Source organism: Lithobates pipiens, unplaced genomic scaffold (assembly GCF_037356315.1).
Source record: "Lithobates pipiens isolate NorthernLeopardFrog02 unplaced genomic scaffold, aLitPip1_a1.2 Scaffold_101, whole genome shotgun sequence".
NCBI classification, from domain to species: Eukaryota; Metazoa; Chordata; class Amphibia; order Anura; family Ranidae; genus Lithobates; species Lithobates pipiens.
Window position 1 is genome coordinate 137,259 of NW_027507688.1, and position 24,301 is coordinate 161,559.

At 46.8% G+C, this 24,301-nt stretch overlaps 2 protein-coding genes and 1 non-coding gene across 3 annotated transcripts in view; all 3 read right to left on the minus strand.

Annotated features, from left to right (window-relative positions):
- Positions 1–485: 485 nt before the first annotated feature.
- On the minus strand, positions 486–13,531 carry LOC143958026 (TOG array regulator of axonemal microtubules protein 2-like). Its single transcript, XM_077467475.1, has 6 exons — positions 13,445–13,531; positions 12,992–13,098; positions 10,722–10,932; positions 7,947–8,163; positions 5,303–5,389; positions 486–739 (listed from the first exon to the last, which is right to left on the minus strand). The coding sequence occupies exons 1-6, from the start codon at positions 13,529–13,531 to the stop codon at positions 486–488; spliced, it is 963 nt and encodes a 320-aa protein (XP_077323601.1).
- A 713-nt stretch (positions 13,532–14,244) lies between these two features.
- The window catches only part of LOC143958011 (TOG array regulator of axonemal microtubules protein 2-like), a 75,453-nt gene continuing 65,396 nt past the window's right edge, over positions 14,245–24,301 (minus strand). Inside the window, exon 7 of the mRNA XM_077467464.1 lies at positions 14,245–14,460. Within this exon, the coding sequence (XP_077323590.1) occupies positions 14,250–14,460 (211 nt within the window). The 3' untranslated portion in view covers positions 14,245–14,249. The remainder of the gene's footprint in view (positions 14,461–24,301) is intronic.
- On the minus strand, positions 20,856–20,927 carry TRNAG-UCC (transfer RNA glycine (anticodon UCC)). Its single transcript has one exon. It is a non-coding gene; the product is annotated as a tRNA-Gly (tRNA).

Below are 24,301 nucleotides of genomic sequence, written 5' to 3' on the forward strand. Positions count from 1 at the left end.
TATATATATATATATATATATATATATATATATATATATATATATATATATATATATATATTATATACCTACCATCAGGATGGGCTGCTATGTGGACAGACTCTACTATGGTGTCAGATCATTGAATAATATCTTAAATTGGCTCCTCCTCTTCTCGCTCCCTCCGGCTGCACTCCAGGGGGATTGGTTCTGTGCTGTATGGGGCCCCGTGATTTCTAACAGCAGTACCGTCACTAGGATAGTGAACTTTTGCATGACAGGTCCTCTTTAACAGGCTACCATTCAGTTATATATATCGGAGATGCATCACATCCCGTATTAATAAATTCCCAATCTATAGAAAGAATCAGTTCTTCTTCTTCTTCTATTATAATAGTTTTTAATCTTAAATACAGAATTTACACTAAATACAGAGAACGCAGGTTCCGCCCCCATTACATCACCGTGCTCCGCCTCCTCCGGCACCGTGGATCGGGGGTCGGTATTTATTTATTGGTCCCCAGAATGTCGGCCAGCATTTTGGTGGCGTGTTGGGACTGTCCAGAGGCGTACTCCTCCAGGCTCCGCCCCATCACTCGGTGTAAGTTATTGGTAAGTTTGGTGATGACTTCCTTGAAGTTACCGTTTCGGCCGGGCAGCACTCCGTTCCCGGTTATATTGCTCAGGAAGAACCACAAAACGGGCAAAACGTGGCGCTCCACGGCCTGCGGTTTCCGGGGGTAGACAGAGGATACAAGACCTGGGGGGGCAATGGAGAAATGTTGAGGGGTTCATTATAGAAATAATAATAATAATGCGGTGAGAACCCGCCACATAATACAGTATTCGCCTTCAGGGGCGTCTTGTAAATGCCATCAGACGTGGCCTAAAATTTTTGTTAGAGCAACAGCACTATGTGCCTCACCTTGTAGGCTATGAAAGTACCAGTGTTAGTCTTCAAATCAGTCCCAGCCCCCGCTGAACCCCCTGAATTCTAGATGAAGAATTCTGCCCAGGAAGAGATTAAGCTCCACCCAGTGGCATAACCAACAGCCAGAGTGGCCCATGTGGCACCTGGGGTAAAAGGGGGCCCCGTAATTTGTAGTTATGCCCCTAGTCGCCCTTCTGCCGATGCTAAGCAGTGCCCTCAGAGCCCTGGACCAGGAGTAGAAGGGGCCTCATAATTCATAGTTACACACCGCAGGCCCCACCCCTGCTGATGTTAAGCAGTGTCTCAAAGATCCCTGAAGTAGAAGGGGCCTTCATAATTTCTAGTTAAACCCCTGCTGATGCTGAGCAGTCCTACCAGAGCCCGGGATTAGGCGAGGCCCCATACTTCATAGTTATATACCCTTGGCTCCACCCCTGCTGATGTTAAGCAGTGCCCCTAGATCCTTGGAGTAGGAGAGAGTCCCATTATTTGTAATTACATCCCCTGGCCCCACCCCTGCTGATGCTAAGCAGTGCCCCCCCGAGCCATGGAGAAGAAGGTGGCTCCCTAATTTGTGGTTATACCCCTGCTGATGCTAAGCAGTGCCCCCCAGAGCCATGGAGTAGAAGGGGGCTCCCTAATTTGTGGTTACACCCCTGCTGATGCTAAGCAGTGCCCCCCAGAGCCATGGAGTAGAAGGAGGCTCCATAATTTGTGGTTACACCCCTGCTGATGCTAAGCAGTGCCCCCAAAGCCCTGGAGTAGAAGGAGGCTCCATAATTTGTGGTTACACCCCTGCTGATGCTAAGCAGTGCCCCCCAGAGCCATGGAGTAGAAGGGGGCTCCCTAATTTGTGGTTACACCCCTGCTGATGCTAAGCAGTGCCTCCCAGAGCCGTGAAGTAGAAGGGGGCTCCATAATTTGTGGTTACACCCCTGCTGATGCTAAGCAGTGCCCCCCAGAGCCATGGAGTAGAAGGGGGCTCCCTAATTTGTGGTTACACCCTTGCTGATGCTAAGAAGTGCCCCCGAAGCCGTGGAGTAGGAGGCTCCATAATTTGTGGTTACACCCCTGCTGATGCTAAGCAGTGCCCCTCAGATCCCTTTAGAAAAAGAAGCCCCAGAATTCATAGTTGCACCCCTGGCTCCACCAGTGCCCTCAGATCTTTGGATTATTTGTAATTACACCTCTGGCCCCATCCTTACTGATGTTAGGCAGTGCCCCCAGAGCCCTGGACTAGAAGGGGGCTCTATAATTTGTAGTTACACCCCTGCTGATGGTAAGCAGTGTCCCCTGAGCCCGGCATAGAAGGGGCCCCATTATTCCTTGGTTCACCCCTGCTGATGCTAGGCAGTGCCCCACAGAGCCCTGGAGTAGAAGGAGCCCCATAATTCATAGTTACACCCCTGGCCCCACCCCTGCTGATGTTAACTGTTGCCCCCCAGAGCCTCTACTGCCCATTGAAGTGCTGGTATATGACAGTTTAGTGATGGGCGGGGTTTAGCACTGCAGGGGGTGGGGCTTAAAGTGTATGTCTAACCAAAACTTAGAGAAGGAAATCCTGATCAGCTTTTTTCTGTGGCGTGTGCCCGCTGGGGAGATTCACGGCCTATTTGGAAGCCGTTGCTCTACCACCCTCTGAAAAGGGATCCACCATGGATTTTACTCTGAGTCTTCTTGGTGAGCTAAGACTGGCTGTGGATCTTGTTGAGTCAGCAAATTGCAACACTGTACACACAGACTGGGTCATAGGAGGTTTGTCTTCTACACAAAGCGACATTTGAGGCAGAACAGCCGAGGAGCCGTGTGCCGACCGACACAAAGACTTACAGGAACCAGATGGTTGTGTTCTTCCCCTATAAACATGTTGGGGAGGTCAGGCTCCCCATAAATAAAGTATACTATGTGCGTTTGTATCGTGTGATTGTGTCATATGATTGTATTGTTTGTTTGTATCATGTATTTGTATTTTGTGTTTGTATCATATGATTGTATTGTATGTTTGTATTGTATGATGGTGTTGTTTGTTTGTATTGTATGATGGTGTTGTGTGTTTGTATTGTATGATGGTGTTGTATGTTTGTATTGTATGATGGTGTTGAGTGTTTGTATTGTATGATGGTGTTGTATGTTTGTATTGTATGATGGTGTTGTGTGTTTGTATTGTATGATGGTGTTGTGTGTTTGTATTGTATGATGGTGTTGTGTGTTTGTATTGTATGATGGTGTTGTGTGTTTGTATTGTATGGTGGTGTTGTGTGTTTGTATTGTATGATGGTGTTGTGTGTTTGTATTGTATGATGGTGTTGTGTGTTTGTATTGTATGATGGTGTTGTGTGTTTGTATTGTATGGTGGTGTTGTGTGTTTGTATTGTATGATGGTGTTGAGTGTTTGTATTGTATGATGGTGTTGTATGTTTGTATTGTATGATGGTGTTGTGTGTTTGTATTGTATGATGGTGTTGTGTGTTTGTATTGTATGATGGTGTTGTGTGTTTGTATTGTATGATGGTGTTGTGTGTTTGTATTGTATGATGGTGTTGTGTGTTTGTATTGTATGATGGTGTTGTGTGTTTGTATTGTATGATGGTGTTGTGTGTTTGTATTGTATGATGGTGTTGTGTGTTTGTATTGTATGATGGTGTTGTGTGTTTGTATTGTATGATGGTGTTGTATGTTTGTATTGTATGATGGTGTTGTGTGTTTGTATTGTATGGTGGTGTTGTGTGTTTGTATTGTATGGTGGTGTTGTGTGTTTGTATTGTATGATGGTGTTGTGTGTTTGTATTGTATGATGGTGTTGTATGTTTGTATTGTATGATGGTGTTGTATGTTTGTATTGTATGATGGTGTTGTATGTTTGTATTGTATGATGGTGTTGTATGTTTGTATTGTATGATGGTGTTGTATGTTTGTATTGTATGATGGTGTTGTGTGTTTGTATTGTATGATGGTGTTGTATGTTTGTATTGTACGATGGTGTTGTGTGTTTGTATTGTACGATGGTGTTGTGTGTTTGTATTGTATGATGGTGTTGTATGTTTGTATTGTATGATGGTGTTGTGTGTTTGTATTGTATGATGGTGTTGTATGTTTGTATTGTATGATGGTGTTGTATGTTTGTATTGTATGATGGTGTTGTGTGTTTGTATTGTATGATGGTGTTGTGTGTTTGTATTGTATGATGGTGTTGTGTGTTTGTATTGTATGATGGTGTTGTGTGTTTGTATTGTATGATGGTGTTGTGTGTTTGTATTGTATGATGGTGTTGTGTGTTTGTATTGTATGATGGTGTTGTATGTTTGTATTGTATGATGGTGTTGTGTGTTTGTATTGTATTATGGTGTTGTGTGTTTGTATTGTATGATGGTGTTGTATGTTTGTATTGTATGATGGTGTTGTGTGTTTGTATTGTATAATGGTGTTGTGTGTTTGTTTTGCATTAAAATGAAAACTTGCGATCCATAAATGACTAAGTGTGATAATTCTTTGGAATACTGCGCGGTACTGGAGAAGATCTGGATAGAGTGGAGAAAAGTCGGAACCTCTGGCAGGTTTTTATTGTTGGCTGTGTCTCCATTGCAGAAGTTTCCCTTCACTTCCTGTCCTGATTAGAGGCGTCACAGGAAGTGAGGAGAAATCACTAGACATGTGCAGAATGAAAAAAATTGTTTTGTTAAATAATTGAATCTAGTTAAATTTGCTAAAATTCGCTTCACTCATTTTCGGAATTTGTTTAGTTTATTGACTTTTCGATTTAAATTTTCCGAATTCTGTTGAATTGAATTCAATTTGGTTGAATTTGGAAAATTTGAATCGGCATTCGAATTTATTCTATTCTAAATTTGAAAGACTGTATTATCTTTCTTTCTATTTTATTCTATTATATTCTTTTCTATTCAAAATTCAAATTTCGGAAGGTGATTATAGTCTATTTGTTTTTTTTTTATTATTCTATTATTCTGATGCTATTCTATTGTTTTTTCTATTCTATTCTTTTCTAATCTGTTCTATTCTTTTTTTTTTTCTCTATTTTATTCTTTCTTGTTTTCAAATAAAATTTTTTATTAATTTTCTATTTGAATTTCGGCTGAATTTTGTTTCATTATTTCGGATCAGTTTAAATTTGTTTCTCTTGTAATTTGGAAATTCGGGTTCATCAAATAATGAAAAACGTGTCCGATTCGGAACGCAGCGATCTTCACGTCTCTGGAAGTCGCCCTGACAGAGACGGACAACCAAAACTCTGACAAAGGTTCTTACTTTTCCCTTTCTTGCTATAAAATGAAGGAACATGGAACTCTAAAGCCACGGCATCTCCCATGTCTCCATCCTCATTGGTTCCCCTTTAATCTTTCCAGTCAATCTACTTCCTGCGTTGAGGCGAGTTACCTGACAATCGTTCGGTCACGTCACTCATGGCGCGGCCGCTGAGGAAGCGGATGCGGCTGGCGAATGGTTGCAGAAGCCACAGATTGTCTGTAATGTAAAAATGATGGTCAATAAAGATTTCCTGTTTGTAGGGAAAGCTGAGAGTTCACGCTTTTCTCTCCTTTCTTTGCCGCTAATCTGCAGTCATGTGACCGACATTCCAAAAATTGCGTCTCTCCCCGCCCCCGACTACATCACGCTGTCTGACAGCAGAAGAAGAGTTCAAGTCTAACGCAACCTTCTCCATTCTAACGCACAAATGCATGCGTCCCAATGCAGGCCGCAGTGGTCGGCAAGGAAAGGCTTTGTTGGACTTGCTTTGCCTGCAATCCAAATTCCCCTCAATTGGAGCCACTGCATGCGAAGAAATGCAACGCAAAATCCAAACGCAGCCTCTGAACTGTCATCTAAATGCAGCCCCCCCCCCCCCCGCCCTGAGCAGGAACATCGATTTAGAATTAGAGTTACTAGGCTGTAGTCAGCCAGAGCTAGATTGATAGTTCGTCGTTCTTGGAACTCTCTGGTATTCGTTTGCTTCTGCCTGCTGCTGGGTAGTGCCCCAGAGAATGGTGTGGGGGGCGGCACTAATCATGGAGTGTGGGAGGATGTAGATGGCTGACTGGACCTCTTAGGCCCGCTGCCTGGGTAGAGTGACCATTTGTTTGGATAGAGGCCAAGGATTGGGACTTGGTGAGGTAAGTGAGGGGTGAAAGCACCATGGAAGAACTCAACTTCAATCCGGGTATCTGAGAAACTGGACAGACGCTTTGCCCCTGACTGCAGTGTGGTGGTCTCTCCCCTAGGAGGCGGTCACTGAACTATTTAGTATCTAATTTCACAGAATGTTGGGTTGGCTTAAAGGTTCTCAATCTGTGAAGGCTGTAAGTACTTTTTGCCACTCTCCTGGTGACAGCCAAGTCCATGGGTGTCCTATGCCCCAGCCCTCTCCTTCGGCAGTATTGGGTGAAATCCAATAAACTCCTTATTTGGTCTAAAAACTGACCATCTGTTCACACCGCTTCACTCCTACTGAGGACTAGACCTTGGCGTGAATGCTAACCTGCCCCGCACCTGAGGTTCCTAATATAACTTTGGGGGTCATGAGGTAGCAACATACACTACTCCATTAAGGACTAGTCCTGGGGGTGAAAAGCTGGTCTGATGTTCTTCACTTATCTTTGGAGGTCATGGAATTGCTGCATACACTACTCCATTGAGAACTAGATCTGTGGGTGAAATACTGGCCTGACCTGCATTTGAGGTTCCTCATATGTCTTTGGGGTCATGGGGTGGCAACACACACACTACTCCATTGAGGACTAGTCGTGGGGGTAAAAAGCTGGTCTGATGTTCTTCACTTATCTTTGGAGGTCATGGAATTGCTACATACACTACTTCATTGAGGACTAGGCCTGGGGGTGAAATACTGGCCTGACCTGCATTTGAGGTTCCTCATATGTCTTTGGGGGTTATGGTGCTGCAACATACACTACTCCACTGAAGACTAAACCTAGGAGGTGAAATGCTAGCCTGAGGTTCCTTATATGTCTTTGGGGGTCATGGGGTTGCAACATATAATACTATATTGAGAACTAAATGTAGAGGTGAAATGCCAAGTCCATGGGTGTCCTATGCCCCAGCCCTCTCCTTCGGGAGTATTGGGTGAAACGTAATGAACTCTTTATTTGGTCTAAAAACTGACCGTCTGTTCACACTGCTTCACTCCTGCTGAGGACTAGACCTTGGCGTGAATGCTAACCTGCCCCGCACCTGAGGTTCCTAATATACCTTTGGGGGTCATGGGGTAGCAACATACACTACTCCATTAAGGACTAGTCCTGGGGGTGAAAAGCTGGTCTGATGTTCTTCACTTATCTTTGGAGGTCATGGAATTGCTACATACACTACTCCATTGAGAACTAGTCATGGGGGTGAAATGCTGGTCTGAGGTTCTTCATATGTCTTTGGAGTTCATGGGGTAGCAACATACACTACTCCATTGAGTACTAGACCTAGGGTTGAAATGCTGGCCTGACCAGCATTTGAGGTTCCTCATATGTATTTGGGGGTCATGGGGTGGCAACACACACACACTACTCCATTGAGGACTAGACCTGGGGGTAAAAAGCTGGTCTGAGGTTCTTCACATATCTTTGGGGGTCATGGAATTGCTACATACACTACTTCATTGAGGACTAGGCCTGGGGGTGAAATACTGGCCTGCCCCGCATTTGAGGTTCCTCATATGTCTTTGGGGGTTATGGTGCTGCAACATACACTACTCCACTGAAGACTAAACCTAGGAGGTGAAATGCTAGCCTGAGGTTCCTCATATGTCTTTGGGGGTCATGGCGTTACAACATATACTACTCCATTGAGAACTAAATGCAGAGGTGAAATGTTGGCCTGAGGTTCCTCATATGCCCTTGGAGGTCAATGAGAATTTATTCATCCCAAAAAATGTGAGAAGAGTGTTTGCAAGAAAAGGAAAAAACCCCAATAAAGGTTACCGGCTATAACGCCAGGAATGATGAATATAGGATGGAGGTGGAAGGTCCTCCTAATGTGGAAGGAAGAGTACCGGATACAGTCAGCAATGATTTACCTATATTTTTCATGAGTGTGTCCAGGACGGTCACTGCGGCCGTGTAGATACCGGTGTGTTTGGAGTTCAGGTTGTCCGTGACGACAGTCACCATAGGGACTAACACATGGTGCAGACTGTCCTTCAGAATCGGGATCATGACCACCGCAGACTCCAGAGCGTACTGATTGACCTTCTTGTTGGCGTCCTGCATCCTCGGGTTAAAGGCATCAAATATCTGTGAATATAATAAAAATAAGATGTAATAAAATGACGGTTGTTGGCGAGGATCCTGTATAATATGAATTGGTTTCATGAAGTTATGTGAATTTGGAACAAAGTTCATTTACTAAACATTTCCACAGCCACCTATAATCTCCCAGCGATCAGCTTGTGACGTTCCTCCTACACACCTTCTATAGGAGTCTTCCATTATAGCGTCCCCATTACCCTTGGAAATTCACCTTCCCCATACTAGGGGTCTATTTGTCAAGGTTGTCTCTTAAAATTCCCAAGACTTTCACATAAGATTCACTCGTTTCTAATGGAATCCTATGTGGAAAATATTTGAACCTTGGGTGAAAGTTGTGAGAATCTTGGGTGAAAACATTAACCCTTTCAGCCTCCACACCCATATACCTCTTTTGGGTCAGAGCGGTTTTTAGCAGCTTCGTATAAATGGTAAAGGTACCTGTGTTGGTCTTCAAATCGGTCCCTGAAGAATCCCTTGGATCCTAGACCAGGACTTCTGCCCAAGAAGAGAATAAGCCCCACCCCCTGCTGAGGATAAGTACTTGCCCCAGAGGCTCTACTGCCCACTAAAGTGCTGGCATTTGACAAGGGGCAGGATTTGGCCTTCATGAGGGAAGGGCTTATGCCTCGTACACACGGTTGGATTTTCCGATGGGAAATGTTGGATGTGAGCTTGTTGGCTGAAAGTCGGACCATGTGTACGCTCCATCGGACATTTGTTGTCGGACTTTTTCTGCCAACAAATGTTGGCTAGCAGGTTCTCAAATTTTCCACCAACAAAACTTTGTTGTGGGAATTTCCGATCGTGTGCGCACAAGTCTGACGCACAAAAGTTCACGCACGCCCGGAATCAAGTATGAGCCGGAAGCGCCAGGTCTTGTAAAACTAGCGTCCGTAATGGAGAGATCACATGACTATAGAACTTCTTTTTTATCAGCTCGTCGTACGTCTTGTACGCCACTACGTTCGGAGTTGTTGGCCAACATTTGTGTGCCGTGTGCAGGGGCGGACTGACCATTCGGGCACTCGGGCTCTGCCCGAGGGCCCCATGCCACTAAGGGGCCCCATCAGGGTTGCCAGCCTCAATAAAACCAGCGACAGTATGTAAAAATCTGTGTTTTTTTTTAAAAAAATCCCAAGATTATAGCTGCCCCGCCTCTCCAATACCTTTTCAGGGTGTGTGTGTGTATTCTGTGTGTGTATATTGTGTGTCTGTGTGTATACTGTATGTGTGTGTATACTGTGTGGCCCCATAATCTATTGCCCGGAGGCCCCATAATCTTCTCCTATTGCCTGGGGGCCCCATGAGTTGTCAGTCCACCCCTGGCCGTGTGTATACAAGACAAGTTGGAGCCAACAGCCTTCCAACAATAATCCGCGGTTTTGTTGTGGGGAAGTGCGATGGTGTGGACGTTGCATTCGAGTATAACTCCAGCCAAATCTATTCTTTTTTATTTGGATAGATTAGGGAAAGGTTGGATTCCTCTGCCAAGTTTTCATTGCTGAGATTCTTAAATGGAGCGGCTTGGAGAAGATACGAAATGTCTTGAAGATTACAGAAGAAGAGCCGGATTGGAATGTGATTGGCCACTAGAGACAGGGACGTAACTATAGGGGGTGCAGCAGTTGCGACCGCAACTGGGCCATGTGATGCAGGGGGCCCATGCAACCCCCTCTACATATGGCCGGCAGCAGCATAGGCAGCTAGGGGTACCAGTGCACCATGCACACGGGTGGCTGGAGGTGGAGGGTGACTAGCAGAGCTCCATGCTTGACTATCGCACTGGCTGCTCTTTAGTTGTGAATTCCCCACATGACCTGTGTCCTCGGCCGGCTCCTCAGAGTACCCCTCTCCTGCTCCATGCATTGCCTCTCAGTCCGATGTCTGTTCTCCCCAGGCCAACATGGATGAGTGCGCAGCCTACAGCTTGGTCATGGTGAGTGAGAGGACCCCATCCCCCACACACCATTACTTACCCCCTCCATCTCCCCCAGGGGACAGAGGCCCCTTCTCACGTGGGGACAGGGACCCCCATCTCCCCTGGGGACAGGGACCCCTTCTCACCTGTGGGCAGTAACTTCATCTGCCCTGGAGAAAAGGACCTCATCTCTTCTGGGGTGGGGACCCAATCCTGCCTAGGGACAGTCCCCCAATAGGGCACCTAAAGGGGGGGCCCTTCATGGTTTCTTGCATCGGGGCCCTGAAGGTTCTAGTTACGCCACTGACTACAGACCTCATTGGTGGTCATGCTACAACAGATTCTTCAGCAAAGTGAATAGGAATGAGTAATTACACAACTATAGTCACAGGAAACAATTTTTCTTTTTTATAAAATAAAGGCTTATTGAGTAGGTAGGTTACAGAGCAGGGTGCTCCACAATAGCAGAGGTTATGGAGGTAAGTGTATACAGGATAACAAATGATCTACAATGTATAACAAGATGCCAATAATGTTTCTCCTGCAGAACTAAACTGATCAGAAGCCTCTTATCTCATTGATCGTTATTTCTAAATCGTTCTTTTTTTTCTGCTTCTCCACTTACTGGAGTGATGTTGGAGGTGACAAACCTCACGTTGTTCTTGCAGCGCTCCAGGAGAAGCGTCACTCCCTCCATTTTGCTTTGATATTCCTTAGCGGAGAGAAGTTTGCTGAGCTCCTTCAGTTGCTCCGTCACTTCCGCTGCCCGGACCGGCGGCCTTCCAGGGACCGGGGATTCCTGCGCTTCTGCTTCCACATCTGCAGGTCTGGTAATGCTACAGAAAAAAAAAATATGTTTTATTTATTCCAAACTGATCCTCAGGATCCAGAGAGAGGACAAGTTCTCATACGTCATAGCTGTCCATAGCTGTCTATGGCTGTCCATAGCTGTCCATGGCTGCCCATGGCTGTCCATAGCTGTCCATGGCTGTCCATGGCTGTCCATAGCTGTCCATGGCTGTCCATGGCTGTCCATGGCTGTCCATAGCTGTCCATGGCTGTCCATGGCTGTCCATGGCTGTCCATAGCTGTCCATGGCTGTCCATGGCTGTCCATGGCGTTCCCTCCGGGGACAATGCAGGCTGCACACCAAGGACCCCATTATAAAGATGGAGCAACTTTGCAGTGTCCAAGGGAATCTCCTCCCTGCTATACAGTGCCTTGCGAAAGTATTCGGCCCCCTTGAACTTTTCAACCTTTTGCCACATTTCAGGCTTCAAAACATAAAGATATAAAATTTTAATTTTTTGTGAAGAATCACCAACAAGTGGGACACAATTGTGAAGTGGAACGAAATCTTTTGGATTTTTGAAACTTTTTTAACTAATAAAAAAATGAAAAGTGGGGCGTGCAAAATGATTGGGCCCCCTTGCGTTAATACTTTGTAGAGCCGCCTTTTGCTGCGATTACAGCTGCAAGTCGCTTGGGGGATGTCTCTATCAGTTTTGCACATCGAGAGACTGAAATTCTTGCCCATTCTTCCTTGCAAAACAGCTGGAGCTCAGTGAGGTTGGATGGAGAGCGTTTGTGAACAGCAGTTTTCAGCTCTTTCCACAGATTCTCGATTGGATTCAGGTCTGGACTTTGACTTGGCCATTCTAACACCTGGATACGTTTATTTGTGAACCATTCCTTTGTAGATTTTGCTGTATGTTTGGGATCATTGTCTTGTTGGAAGATAAGTCTCCGTCCCAGTTTCAGGTCTTTTGCAGACTCCAACAGGTTTTCATCCAGAATGGTCCTGTATTTGGCTGCATCCATCTTCCCCTCAATTGTAACCATCTTCCCTGTCCCTGCTGAAGAAAAGCAGGCCCAAACCATGATGCTGCCACCACCATGTGTGACAGTGGGGATGGTGTGTTGAGGGTGATGAGCTGTGTTGCTTTTACGCCAAACATATCGTTTTGCATTGTGGGCAAAAAGTTGGATTTTGGTTTCATGTGACCAGAGCACCTTCTTCCACATGTTTGGTGTGTCTCCCAGGTGGCTTGTGGCAAACTTTAGACAAGACTTTTTATGGATATCTTTTGGAAATGTCTTTCTTCTTGCCACTCTTCCATAAAGGGCAGATTTGTGCAGTGTACGACTGATTGTTGTCCTATGGACAGACTCTCCCACCTCAGCTGTAGTCCTCTGCAGTTCATCCAGAGTGATCATGGGCCTTTTGGCTGCATCTCTGATCAGTCTTCTCCTTGTCTGAGCTGAAAGTTTAGAGGGACGGCCAGGTCTTGGTAGATTTGCAGTGGTCTGATACTCCTTCCATTTCAAAATGATCGCTTGCACAGTGCTCCTTGGGATGTTTAAAGCTTGGGAAATCTTTTTGTATCCAAATCCAGCTTTAAACTTCTCCACAACAGTATTACGGACCTGCCTGGTGTGTTCCTTGGTCTTCATGATGCTCTCTGCGCTTTCAACAGAACCCTGAGACTATCACAGAGCAGGGGCATTTATACAGAGACTTGATTACACACAGGTGGATTCTATTTATCACCATCAGTCATTTAGGACAACATTAGATCATTCAGAGATCCTCGCTGAACTTCTGGAGTGAGTTTGCTGCACTGAAAGTAAAGGGGCCGAATAATTTTGCACGCACCACTTTTCAGTTTTTTATTTGCTAAAAAAGTTTAAAATATCCAATAGATTTCATTCCACTTCACAATTGTGTCCCACTTGTTGGTGATTCTTCACAAAAAATTAAAATGTTATATCTTTATGTTTGAAGCCTGAAATGTGGCAAAAGGTTGAAAAGTTCAAGGGGGCCGAATACTTTCGCAAGGCACTGTATATATATATATATATATATATATACACACAGACACACACACACTTTACCTTTCCTCTGGTTGCTGGACATCCTGGGCCATCACGGCGGCGCTATTCTTCTGAGGAGGACGCTGGCTTCTAGCGGACGGGATCTCGGAGACGCTGTCACTCAGCTCCTGGAATAATCATCATATCATGTATTATAAAGTTTGTGTAAAACAAGGATCTCCAAACTGCGGCCCGTGGGCCGGATGTGGGCACTATCCCTCCCAATGATACCAGAGATGGGAAACAAATTCTCTCACTGACACCAATGATTATTTTACTCCCGCTGACCACCAAGCCTGTGCCATTGATTACTCCCTCCGATGCCGGGGCATTTTCTATACCCATTGGCCACAGTCCGGCCCCCTTCACATTTGAAGGGCAGTAAGCTGGCACTTTGTTTTTAGAACATTTGGAGACCCCTGGTGTAAAACCTGAAATATGAGGCATATGAGGCACATCACACAGCTCACATACTTTCTGCTTCACAGTGGCGATGAGGTCGCGGAGCTCATGTGACAGGATCAAACGTTCCATCTGCACCTCAAACTTGGGATGAGCCATGACCAGGCTGAACATCCGACGTCCGTAAAACCTGCAATACGGGTGATCATTATTACAATGTGTGGAATACACTCAGGACTGTAGGTGGGGGAGGTGGTCACTTAAATCCTCCCTCCGCCCCCCCCCCCCTTCAGTCTTGCACAGTTGTAGCGGCTCTTCTCATGGACTGGAATGTCTTACTCTGATGTCACTGCACACTGTCAGCTTCTCACAATGGGCATTAGAAGCTGCAGAAAGTCAGATAAACCCTGCCTCATTTCCTAAGAGGAGGACATCCAGTGTCCCTGGCCCCGCACCCTTTGAATTTTCTTTGGATTCGGGGGGGCGGTCTGCAGGGGGAGGAGGGGAGGTACATGGGGGAATCAGATGTGGTCAGCACAGGGAGGGGGGTCAGTATGGTGGGATGGTGGGAGGACAATTACAGAACGATGCACTGTGTCTGTGTCTCTCCCTCCAGCAGCTAAAAGCTGGCAGGAGGGAGAGGAGAGAAAACAGCTTTCTGCTGCTGGAGGGAGAGACACAGACACAGTGCATCGTTCTGTACTTGTCCTTCTAGCCCTCCGTGCCAATTCTCTGGGCCCTCCTGTGTTCCTGGGCCCCCTACAGGAGGCCTGGTGGTACCCCTTATCGGCGGCCCTGATGGCATGTGTGAGTTGCCCTGGGCAGAGGAAAAGGGGCCCCTCCAAGGAAGGGAGCTATAAAATAATCCCATAATAAGTCAAAGTCCATCAAATGGCATGGCTGGGAGGGTGACCTCTGTATGAAAGTACCTGGTGTCCTGCTGTCCATCCTGAACCAGTCTGACGAGGGTGCGGAGGAAGGTGTCTGTACTTTCTCTGGTTCCACACAGAAGTTTCTGGGCCCCCAGGAGCTCCATCACCCTGAGCAGATGTTTGGCCGTACATTTCCTCACTGCGCTGTTTCGGTGACTGTGGAGGAGAACGGCACAAATTACAACCTCAGGAGACCACAATGGGCATCAACGTCTCCTTATACCTCTATGGTGCCCCAAGAGATGGCAACATTTAATGGGCACAGCTTTGCCAGTGTGCCCGGGCTCCTCATGTAAATGGCTCTTTTGGAACGCCAATCCCCCCCCAGGCTCTCAGCATCCTTATACTGCAATGCTAGAGTTACACCTCCAAGTGGACCTATTTTGTTCACATTAAAAGATACCGACAGGGACAACATGTGCAAAAAAAAGGCTTGTTTTACCACTTATTGGCTTCTCAAGAAACAAGCTGCCAGAAAGGTAAGTATATGTAGGCAAGGCCACTTAGAAATCATGGGGCCCCATATATCCTTCCTGATGAGGCCCCCCAACCTCGCCTACAAAGGGGTGTAGCAGAACAGCAGCACTGACTTTATCCACCTACGCCCCAGAAATGAAAAAAAAAAAAGTCCCTCTTCTGCTTCCACCTCCTGGGCCCCTCTATTGATGGTAATTGAAGCCCTGGTAAGGGAGCAGAAGCGGGGATGTGATCTAGTAAAATCTATTTGTTCACTTAGGAACAATAAATGTGTCGATCGATATTCCTTCTTTGTTCTCCTTTCAGCAGCCTCTTATCATACGGATCAGCTTGTAATGCCGCATTTTCAGGGTCCAGTGTTTTGCGGGAGCGTGCGCTGGTCAGCGCCTCATAGAGCAGCTGGGGGGGTTAGCGGGTGAGCCAGGCTCCTCCCACCTGCCCCCGCCCCCCTCGCCATCTCCCGGGTGTGCCGCAGTGTGGATTTCTATCAGCAAAAAAATAAAAAAATAAAAGAGAAAAATTCTATATATTGAAATGCAGTTTGTTTAATGGAAGTGATGTAGAATCTCTCAGTAGTCGTGTAATAAAATAATTATCTCTCGTGTCACCGTTTCTAGATGTGTGTTTTATTTTCATGTGCGGGGACACCGTGTCCTGTAAGTGGCCAGAAACAGATCCTCGTCCGATCGACACCGACGGGCTCTGATTATGGACACTCCATAATTCAGAAAAATTAGGGGTGCTGAAACCGAAAATGCAGGATGCACTTAGTGGAAAACCGAAAACCTTTATTTTTATATACAATTGTATTATATTTGACTTATTAAATTGAGGATATTAATTAATATGAGGTTATTGTTGCCCATTATTGGCACCTTTTTACTGCAAGAAAAGCTCAGGAAAAATGCAGTCTGCAGTCTCTGACCGTCTCTTGTATCGTGTCCTCTCTGACCGTCTCTTGTATCGTGTCCTCTCTGACCGTCTCTTGTATCGTGTCCTCAGTCTATTGACCGTCTCTTGCATCGTGTCCTCAGTCTATTGACCGTCTCTTGTATCGTGTCCTCTCTGACCGTCTCTTGTATCGTGTCCTCTCTGACCGTCTCTTGCATCGTGTTCTCAGTCTATTGACCGTCTCTTGCATCGTGTCCTCAGTCTATTGACCGTCTCTTGCATCGTGTCCTCAGTCTATTGACCGTCTCGTACATCGTGTCCTCAGTCTATTGACCGTCTCTTGCATCGTGTCCTCAGTCTATTGACCGTCTCTTGCATTGTGTCCTCAGTCTATTGACCGTCTCTTGCATCGTGTCCTCAGTCTATTGACCATCTCTTGCATCGTGTCCTCAGTCTATTGATCGTCTCTTGCATCGTGTCCTCTCTGACCGTCTCTTGCATCGTGTCCTCAGTCTCTGTCTCTTGCATCGTGTCCTCAGTCTCTGACCGTCTCTTGCATCGTGTCCTCAGTCTCTGTCTCTTGCATCGTGTCCTCAGTCTCTGACCGTCTCTTGCATTGTGTCCTCAGTCTCTGTCTCTTGCATCGTGTCCTCAGTCTCTGTCTCTTGCATCGTGTCCTCAGTCTCTGACCGTCTCTTGCATCGTGTCCTCAGTCTCTGTCTCTTGCATCGTGTCCTCAGTCTCTGACCGTCTCTTGCATCGTGTCCTCAGTCTCTGACCATCTCTTGCATTGTGTCCTCAGTCTCTGTCTCTTGCATCGTGTCCTCAGTCTCTGTCTCTTGCATCGTGTCCTCAGTCTCTGACCGTCTCTTGCATCGTGTCCTCAGTCTCTGTCTCTTGCATCGTGTCCTCAGTCTCTGTCTCTTGCATCGTGTCCTCAGTCTCTGACCGTCTCTTGCATCGTGTCCTCAGTCTCTGTCTCTTGCATCGTGTCCTCAGTCTCTGACCGTCTCTTGCATCGTGTCCTCAGTCTATTGACTTTCTCTTGCATCGTGTCTGCAGCCTTACTTAAATATCAGCGCCCATCAGAGGCAGCCTACCAGTGTCTGGGTCGTTTAGAGCGGCGATTTCCCGCTGTGTCATGGAGCTGGATTTGAATTTCTCGGGCCGGGAGGCCGCAGTAACGAAGTCCCACCTCCTGTGATGGACGTCACACTGTTTACATTTCCCGCCACTGGATGTGTGTGCCGTCTATTGACACTTTGGGCCCAATCTGGAGATTTTCACTTAGGGGTGTACTGACTTTTGTTGCCAGCAGTTTAGACATGAATGGCTGTGTGTTGAGTTATTTTGAGGGGACAGGAAATTTACACTGTTATACAAGCTGTACACTCACTACTTTACATTGTAGACAAGTGTCATTTCTTCAGTGTTGTCACATGAAAAGAGAGAAGAAATGTCACTGAGGGGGTGTACTTACTTTTGTCACATACTGCATATACTGTACACTCACCGGCCACTTTATTATTTCCTCCTTGCTAGTAGCAGGTCGGACCCCCTTTATTAGATTCCCTATTGGTAGCAATTTTCACCCGTGACCTCAATGTTGGGGGTTATAAGTCCACAGATGGATGTCTGTATTGCTAGGACCCCCCACTCAGGTCACCAACCAATACCCCCCCCCCACAGAAATCCGGAGCACGGAACCCCACACATCATGGGGGGACTGACACCAATTATTCCCATCACCATGACGATGATAAACAATCACTGATCAAATTCTATGATGAAATATTGGAAATCAATCTACCTTGTTATTTACTTAACCACTTGCTTACTGGGCACTTAAACCCCCCTCCTGCCCAGACCAATTTTCAGCGCTGATGCACTTTGAATGACAATTACGCGGTCATACAACACTGTACCCAAATGAAATTTTTATCATTTTTTTCCCACAAATAGATATTTCTTTTGGTGGTATTTAATTACAGCTGGGAGTTTTATTTTTTGCTAAACAAACAAAAAAAGATGCAAAAAAAAAAAAAAAATCATGTTTAATAGTTTGTTATAAAATTTTGCAAACAGGTAATTTTTCTCATTCATTGAAGTGCGCTGAAGAGGCGGCACTAGTGGGCACTGATAGGCATAGTTAAGGCGGCACCGATGGGCACAGATAAGGCGGCACCGATGGGCACAGATAAGGCGGCACCGATGGGCACAGATAAGGCGGCACCGATGGGCACAGATAAGATGGCACGGATGGGTGGCACTAAGGGGCACTGATAGGTACCACTGATAGATGAGACTGATGGGCACTGATAGGTGGCACTGATGGGCAGCCCTGCTGAGCACTGATGGGCACTGGTAGATGACACTGATGGGCACGGATATGTGGCCCTGGGGTGCAGCACCTTTGTTGAGGCAGGTTGTGGGCACTGCTGGGTGGCACTGTGGGCACTGCTGGGTGGCACTGTGGGCACTGCAGGGTGGCACTGAGGGGGGCACTTATTTTTTTATTATGTTCAGTGATGAGGGGGCAGGTGGGCACTGGCAGGGCAGGCCGTGATCGGGACTAATGTCCCGATCACGGCCGCCGGTGATCGGCTCTTTTTTTTTCTCCTCGCGCTGTCAGCGCGAGGAGGAATAATAGCCGATTACCGTCTCCGTTATATCACATGATCAGCTGTCATTGGCTGACAGCTGATCACGTGATAAGGGGTCGGGATCGACCCCTTGCTCGGATCAGTGATCAGGCGAGTCTCATAGACTCGCCGATCATAGAGCGTGCCGCGCGCGCCCCTCGTGCACGGGACGACGTCAATAGACGTAGACCCGGCAATGGAGATCCGCGCTGTAGCCGTCATTCGGCTATAGCACGGGTCTTAAGTGGTTAAAAATACCCCCCCCCCCCCAACATTGAGGTTACTGGTAGAAATTATAACCCCCAACATTGAGGTTACAACCCCCAACATTGAGGTTACTGGTAGAAATTATAACCCCCAACATTGGGGTCACTGGCAGCAATTACAACCCTCAACATTGGGGTCACAAAGTAATTCTAACCACCAATTTTGGGGTCACTGGTAGCAATTATAACCCCCAACATTCGGGTCACTGGCACCAATAATTACCAACAACATTGGGGTCACTGGTAGCAATTATAACCCCCAACATTGGGGTCACTGGCAGCAATTATAACCCCCAAAATTGGGTTCACTGGCAGCAATTACAACCCCCAACATTGGGGTCACTGTCAGCAATAATAACCCCCAACATTGGGGTCACTGTCAGCAATAATAACCCCCAACATTGGGGTCACTGACAGCAATTGTAACCTCCAACATTGGGGTCGCTGACAGATATTATAACACCCCACATTGGGGTCACTGGCAGCAATTTTAACCCCCAACATTGGGGTCACTAGTGGCAATTATAACCCCCAACATTGGGATCACTGGCAGCAATTATAACCCCCAACATTGGGGTCTCTGGAAGAAATTATAATCCCCAACAGTGGGGTCAGTGGTAGCAATTTTATCTCACAACATTGAGGCCACTGGCAGCAATTATAACCCCCAACATTTGGGTCCCTGGTAGTAATTATAACCCCCAACATTGGGGTCCCTGGTAGTAATTATAACCCCCAACATTCGGGTCACTGGCACCAATAATTACCAACAACATTGGGGTCACTGGCAGCAATTATAACCCCCAACATTGGGGTCACTGGCAGCAATTAAAACTCCAACATTGGGGGCACTGGTAACAATTATAACCCCCAACATTGGGGTCACTCTCAGCAATTATAACTCCAAAATTGGGGTCACTGGAACCAAAGGGTCTGGTATGGATATTTAGGGGGACCCCCACGTCAATTTTTTTTTTTAATTTGACACGGGGTTCATCCATGTCAGACCTGAAGGGCCTGGTAATTGAATTTAGGGGAACCCCTGCGCTTTTTTTTTTTTTATCAATGAATGAATGAATTGTCGGCTAATACAGAGAACACTCATTGAATGTTCTCTGTATTACGGGGAGCCGACAATATAGCCGCAAGTGATTTTAAAAGACTTTTTTTCCTGCACAAATGACACTTTGTGCAGGGACAGTTCTAAGCACGGGAAACATGCGCCCCTTCACAGGCATACTATAGACACCCCCCAGGCACGAAATTTAAAGGAATATTACACTTTTATTGTTTCACTTTAATCATTATTAAAATCACTGCTCCTGAAAAAACAGCCGTTTTTAAAACTTTTTTTTGCATTGATCCATGTCCCCTGGGGCAGGACCCGGGTCCCCAAACACTTTTTATGACAGTAATTTGCATATAAGCTTTTAAAATTAGCACTTTAGATTGTGAACGTTGGAGTCCCATAGACTTTAATAGGGTTCTAAAGTTCACACGAAGTTTAGGTCTGTTCGCAGGTTCTGGTGCGAACCGAACAGGGGGGTGTTCAGCTCATCCCTATTCACAAGCTCCCCCCTGTGTAGTTCTGGGCGGATCCCTCACTTTTTCTCATGACCATCCTCACCCCATGAAGGTGAAATCTTCCATGGAGCTCCAGATTGAGGGCGATTGATGGTTATTTTGTATTTCTTCCATTCGTGAATAATCGATCCAACAGTTGTCTTCTTCATCTCACCAAGCTTCTTGCTGATGGTCTTGTAGCCCATTCCAGCCTTGTGCAGGTCCCCAATCTTCTCCCCGACGTCCTCTGACAGCTCTTTGGTCTTCCCCATGATGGTGAGGATTGGAGGGAAGGGATTCTGTGGACAGGCGTCTTCTATACACATAACGAGTTGTCGTTAGGAGAACCTTCTTACATTGACAGGACTAATCTGTGTACCACATGAGCACCTAGTGGAGCCAGTCTGTGGGGGGAGGGTTATTGTTGGTTGGTAGGTGTTTTTTCCCCCACTGTATATAGTACATAGCCGGCCTTTCTTCAGCAAAGTTGTGAAGAAGAGCCTAGAAAATACCTGAAAGGTAGCCGAGTGCTCCACCTACTGGCTGACACTGAGAATACACAACAATCACACCTACCTGCAAGAAATCTATTCTAAGGTGTGTAATAAAATCCATACAAACCCACGACATTCACTTCATTCCTTTACATTTTATCCCATCGCTAATCTGCACTCCACATATAATTCCAGTCTCTGGGGAGAATCTTGGCCATTATGTTGGCCGGGAATCGAACCCGGGTCGTCTGCTTGGAAAGCAGCTGTGCTCACCACTGCACCACCAACACAAAAAGTTGCATGTTTTTGTTGTGTGGGGGGAAACCGGAGTACCCGGGGAAAACCCACGCAAGCACAGGGAGAACATGCAAACTCCATGCAGATGGTGTCCTGGTCAGGTCTTGAACCGAGGACCCCAGTGCTGCAAGGCTCACCGCTAAGCCTCTGTGCTGCCCCATCTTAATGTGGAACTTCACCTAAAAAGGGAAGTTCCCCTCCTCCTCCTCCCTCGCTCCTCCTCCGCATCTTCAACCTGAACCCTGAAGGGGCGGGGACAGGACACCTCACCTGGGAATGGAAGGCTTGCTCCTAATAGATGGTGGAGACAGTCCACTGACAATACTGCTTTATATTTGTTGTGTCTTCCCCTTCACACAGCACAACTTCAACAACATTCGAAAAATTTCTACTCACCTGTAAAGGGGGAACTCCATGCAAACAAAATGACCTCCAAAATCTATACCAGACCCCCATCCGTGCACCCAGCCTGGCAGGCCAGGAAAGAGGGGGTGAGCATGCACCTCCCCCAACAGGGGCGGGCTGGGCCAGCGGACTTATCTAACACCCTCCCCCCCACCAGCGAACTTATCTAACACCCTCCCCCCACCAGCGGACTTATCTAACTCCCTCCCCCCCACCAGCCTACTTATCTAACACCCTACTCCCCAGTGGACTTATCTAACACCCTCCCCCCCACCAGCGGACTTATCTAACACCCTCCCCCCCACCAGCCTACTTATGTAACACCCCCCCACCAGCGAACTTATCTAACTCCCTCCCCCCCTCCAGCGGGCTTATCTAACACCCTCCCCCCCACCAGCGGACTTATCTAACACCCTCCCCCCCACCAGCGGACTTATCTAACTCCCTCCCCCCCACCAGCCTACTTATCTAACACCCCCCCCACCAGCGAAGTTATCTAACTCCCTCCCCCCCTCCAGCGGGCTTATCTAACACCCTCCCCCCCACCAGCGGACTTATCTAACACCCTCCCCCCCACCAGCGGACTTATCTAACACCATCCCCCCACCAGCCTACTTATCTAACACCCTCCCCCCCACCAGCGGACTTATCTAACACCCTCCCCCCCACCAGCGGACTGATCTAACACCCTCCTCCCCACCAGCGGACTTATCTAACACCTTCCCCCCCACCAGCGGACTTATCTAACACCCTCCCCCCCACCAGCGGACTGATCTAACACCCTCCCCCCCACCAGCGGACTTATCTAACACCCTCCCCCCCACCAGCAGACTTATCTAACACCCTCCCCCCCACCAGTGCACTTTCCCAACCAATCACCCCCTCCGGCATGCACGGCCAGCAGCACAGACACACAGCCACCTCCTAGACCCCCCGGTCAGTGGTGCGGACTGATCTGGGAGGACACCCGCCTGCTGCATGCCTGCCACTTACCCCATCTTAGTGGTGGGTCAGGCAGCAGGTGAATTGCAGCACGATACATATAGGGGGTGGAGAGGAGAGAGGGGGCGGGGCCCTGGTGCCCCTAATGGGCCTGCATTGCATTTTGGTTCTTCTGCTTTGAATGGAGCCCTCAGTGAGCTGATTCGGTGGTTCAATGGGCCACTTGACTGGACTAGCTCTGTGGAAAGAGAAAAAGAAGAGATATTACAGAATGTTACACACGACTATGGCCTTCCATCTACATTAAAGACGTCCCTCAGTTTTCTAGTACTGATCAGTTTATGCCAATTCCCCAAATGTCCATTTATATAAGGTGGTCTTCTCCACAGAAGCAGCTGGCCAGATACTTGGCGGAGGTTTTGGTGTTGGGTAGAGGAACCCTCTCTATATGTTTAGCTAGTGCCATGAGCCAAGTCATCTTAGGTACTGGAGGAGAACAAATGCCATAGAGGAGAACATTACTTTACTGGGATCCCTGAGGGAAGTTAGAGGAACACTTAATGGGATGTCCCAACTGGGCTGACCAACCACTGCCAAGCAAGCCGGAAAACCTTTCCTAATCCCTATACTTCCCCCTGGACAAAGCACCCCCCTCCCCCACCTTCCTCATAACACTAGGAAAGGAACATTCATCAAAGATCTGCAACTTTGGAAAATTCCATATGAACTGAGATTTGGTCCCCTCTAAAATGTCCTCCAGATACCAAAGGGTTTTGTTCTCCCTCCTCTAATCCACAACTGCCCCCGTGTATGGGAGATCGTACTTCATAGACAGGGGACTTTATCCTAGATAACTATGTAACTACAGGAAAGGATACTTACTATTATGGTCCGGCCATATTCCCGATAATCGGGATGGATCTCAGAAAGTTTATGAATAGTCCAGCATTGTGAGTCTGTTGTGTGGTTGTGTCAGGCCGGGATGAAGTTGGGTATGCATCCTCAGTGACCATAGCTTCTTCACTCCTGTAAGAGAAATTGGAAGGTAAATCATTTGCTACTAAAGTTATGAGATGTTGTAAAATGTCATTAGAAGGACTGGGAGAGATCATTTGTGAGCTTGGACTGATGTGCCGGGCCAAGAAGGAAGCAAGCATGGCCGCTGCCTTGGTGCTGTATTGGAGTCTTGCCTCCCCCTTTCCTCTGCCACCTTCTGGCCAGAAAATAAGGAACCCTCCATGGACATGGCTGAATATTGCCCATGCGGGGGTCTAGTCTGTGTTTCCAGGGAAAAAGAGATAGCTCCTCATACGGCTAGAAGGAACATGACAATGTAGCCATTTTATCCTTAAACTAGGCTTCTTGGCCGTATACAACTTAACTAAAAAACATGTACAATGAATCCCCAGGACATAATAACACTGTTTGTACTCGGCACTCCTAACCCCACACCCAAATATACACCTAGGGGAATACATTAGTATCTGGATCTTCAGCATAATCTGCAATGCCATTAATGGCTGGATGGAAGGACATTATATGGTCCTACTGCATAGGTGGCAGACCTGGCTCTCTTGTTATTTCTTCATAAAGTGAGCTGCTGGTAGTTACATATTTCACCACTAATCATCATCATCTAACCAAGAGGCTCTTCTCACTTTTCCCCACCAGACGTTTTCTCTTCCAGTGACTGGAATTCGTATCATGGGCTCATGGGACTTGTCATCTCCAGTCATTAGTGATTGGCCTCGTCCAATAATCCAGAACATCAAATGATCATCTGGATCCCAAATCAGTTTCGAGAAATCGGGAAACCAACTGAATGATAATTGCAGTTTGGTTACCATGGACACCAACACTTTACATAATTCATTTACCATTAGGGGAATCTTAGATGAGCTTTGTGCAAAGAATACAATATAACCTTTCCATTAAGAGTAGCAAAAATCCCTCCCATGACCCTGTTTTTCCAATTTTACTATCACTACAGATTATCCTCCAGATCTAAAGATCAGTGCCC

Bases quoted from the DNA above. Each gene is read 5' to 3' on its own strand.
- LOC143958026 (XM_077467475.1), bottom strand. From the start codon at position 13,531: ATGGCTCATCCCAAGTTTGAGGTGCAGATGGAACGTTTGATCCTGTCA. The intron at 13,099-13,444 runs GTATGTGAGCTG...TGATTATTCCAG, and splicing joins TCGCCACTGTGAAGCAGAAA to GAGCTGAGTGACAGCGTCTC. The intron at 5,390-7,946 runs GTAAATCATTGC...TTTACATTACAG, and splicing joins CACACTCATGAAAAATATAG to ACAATCTGTGGCTTCTGCAA.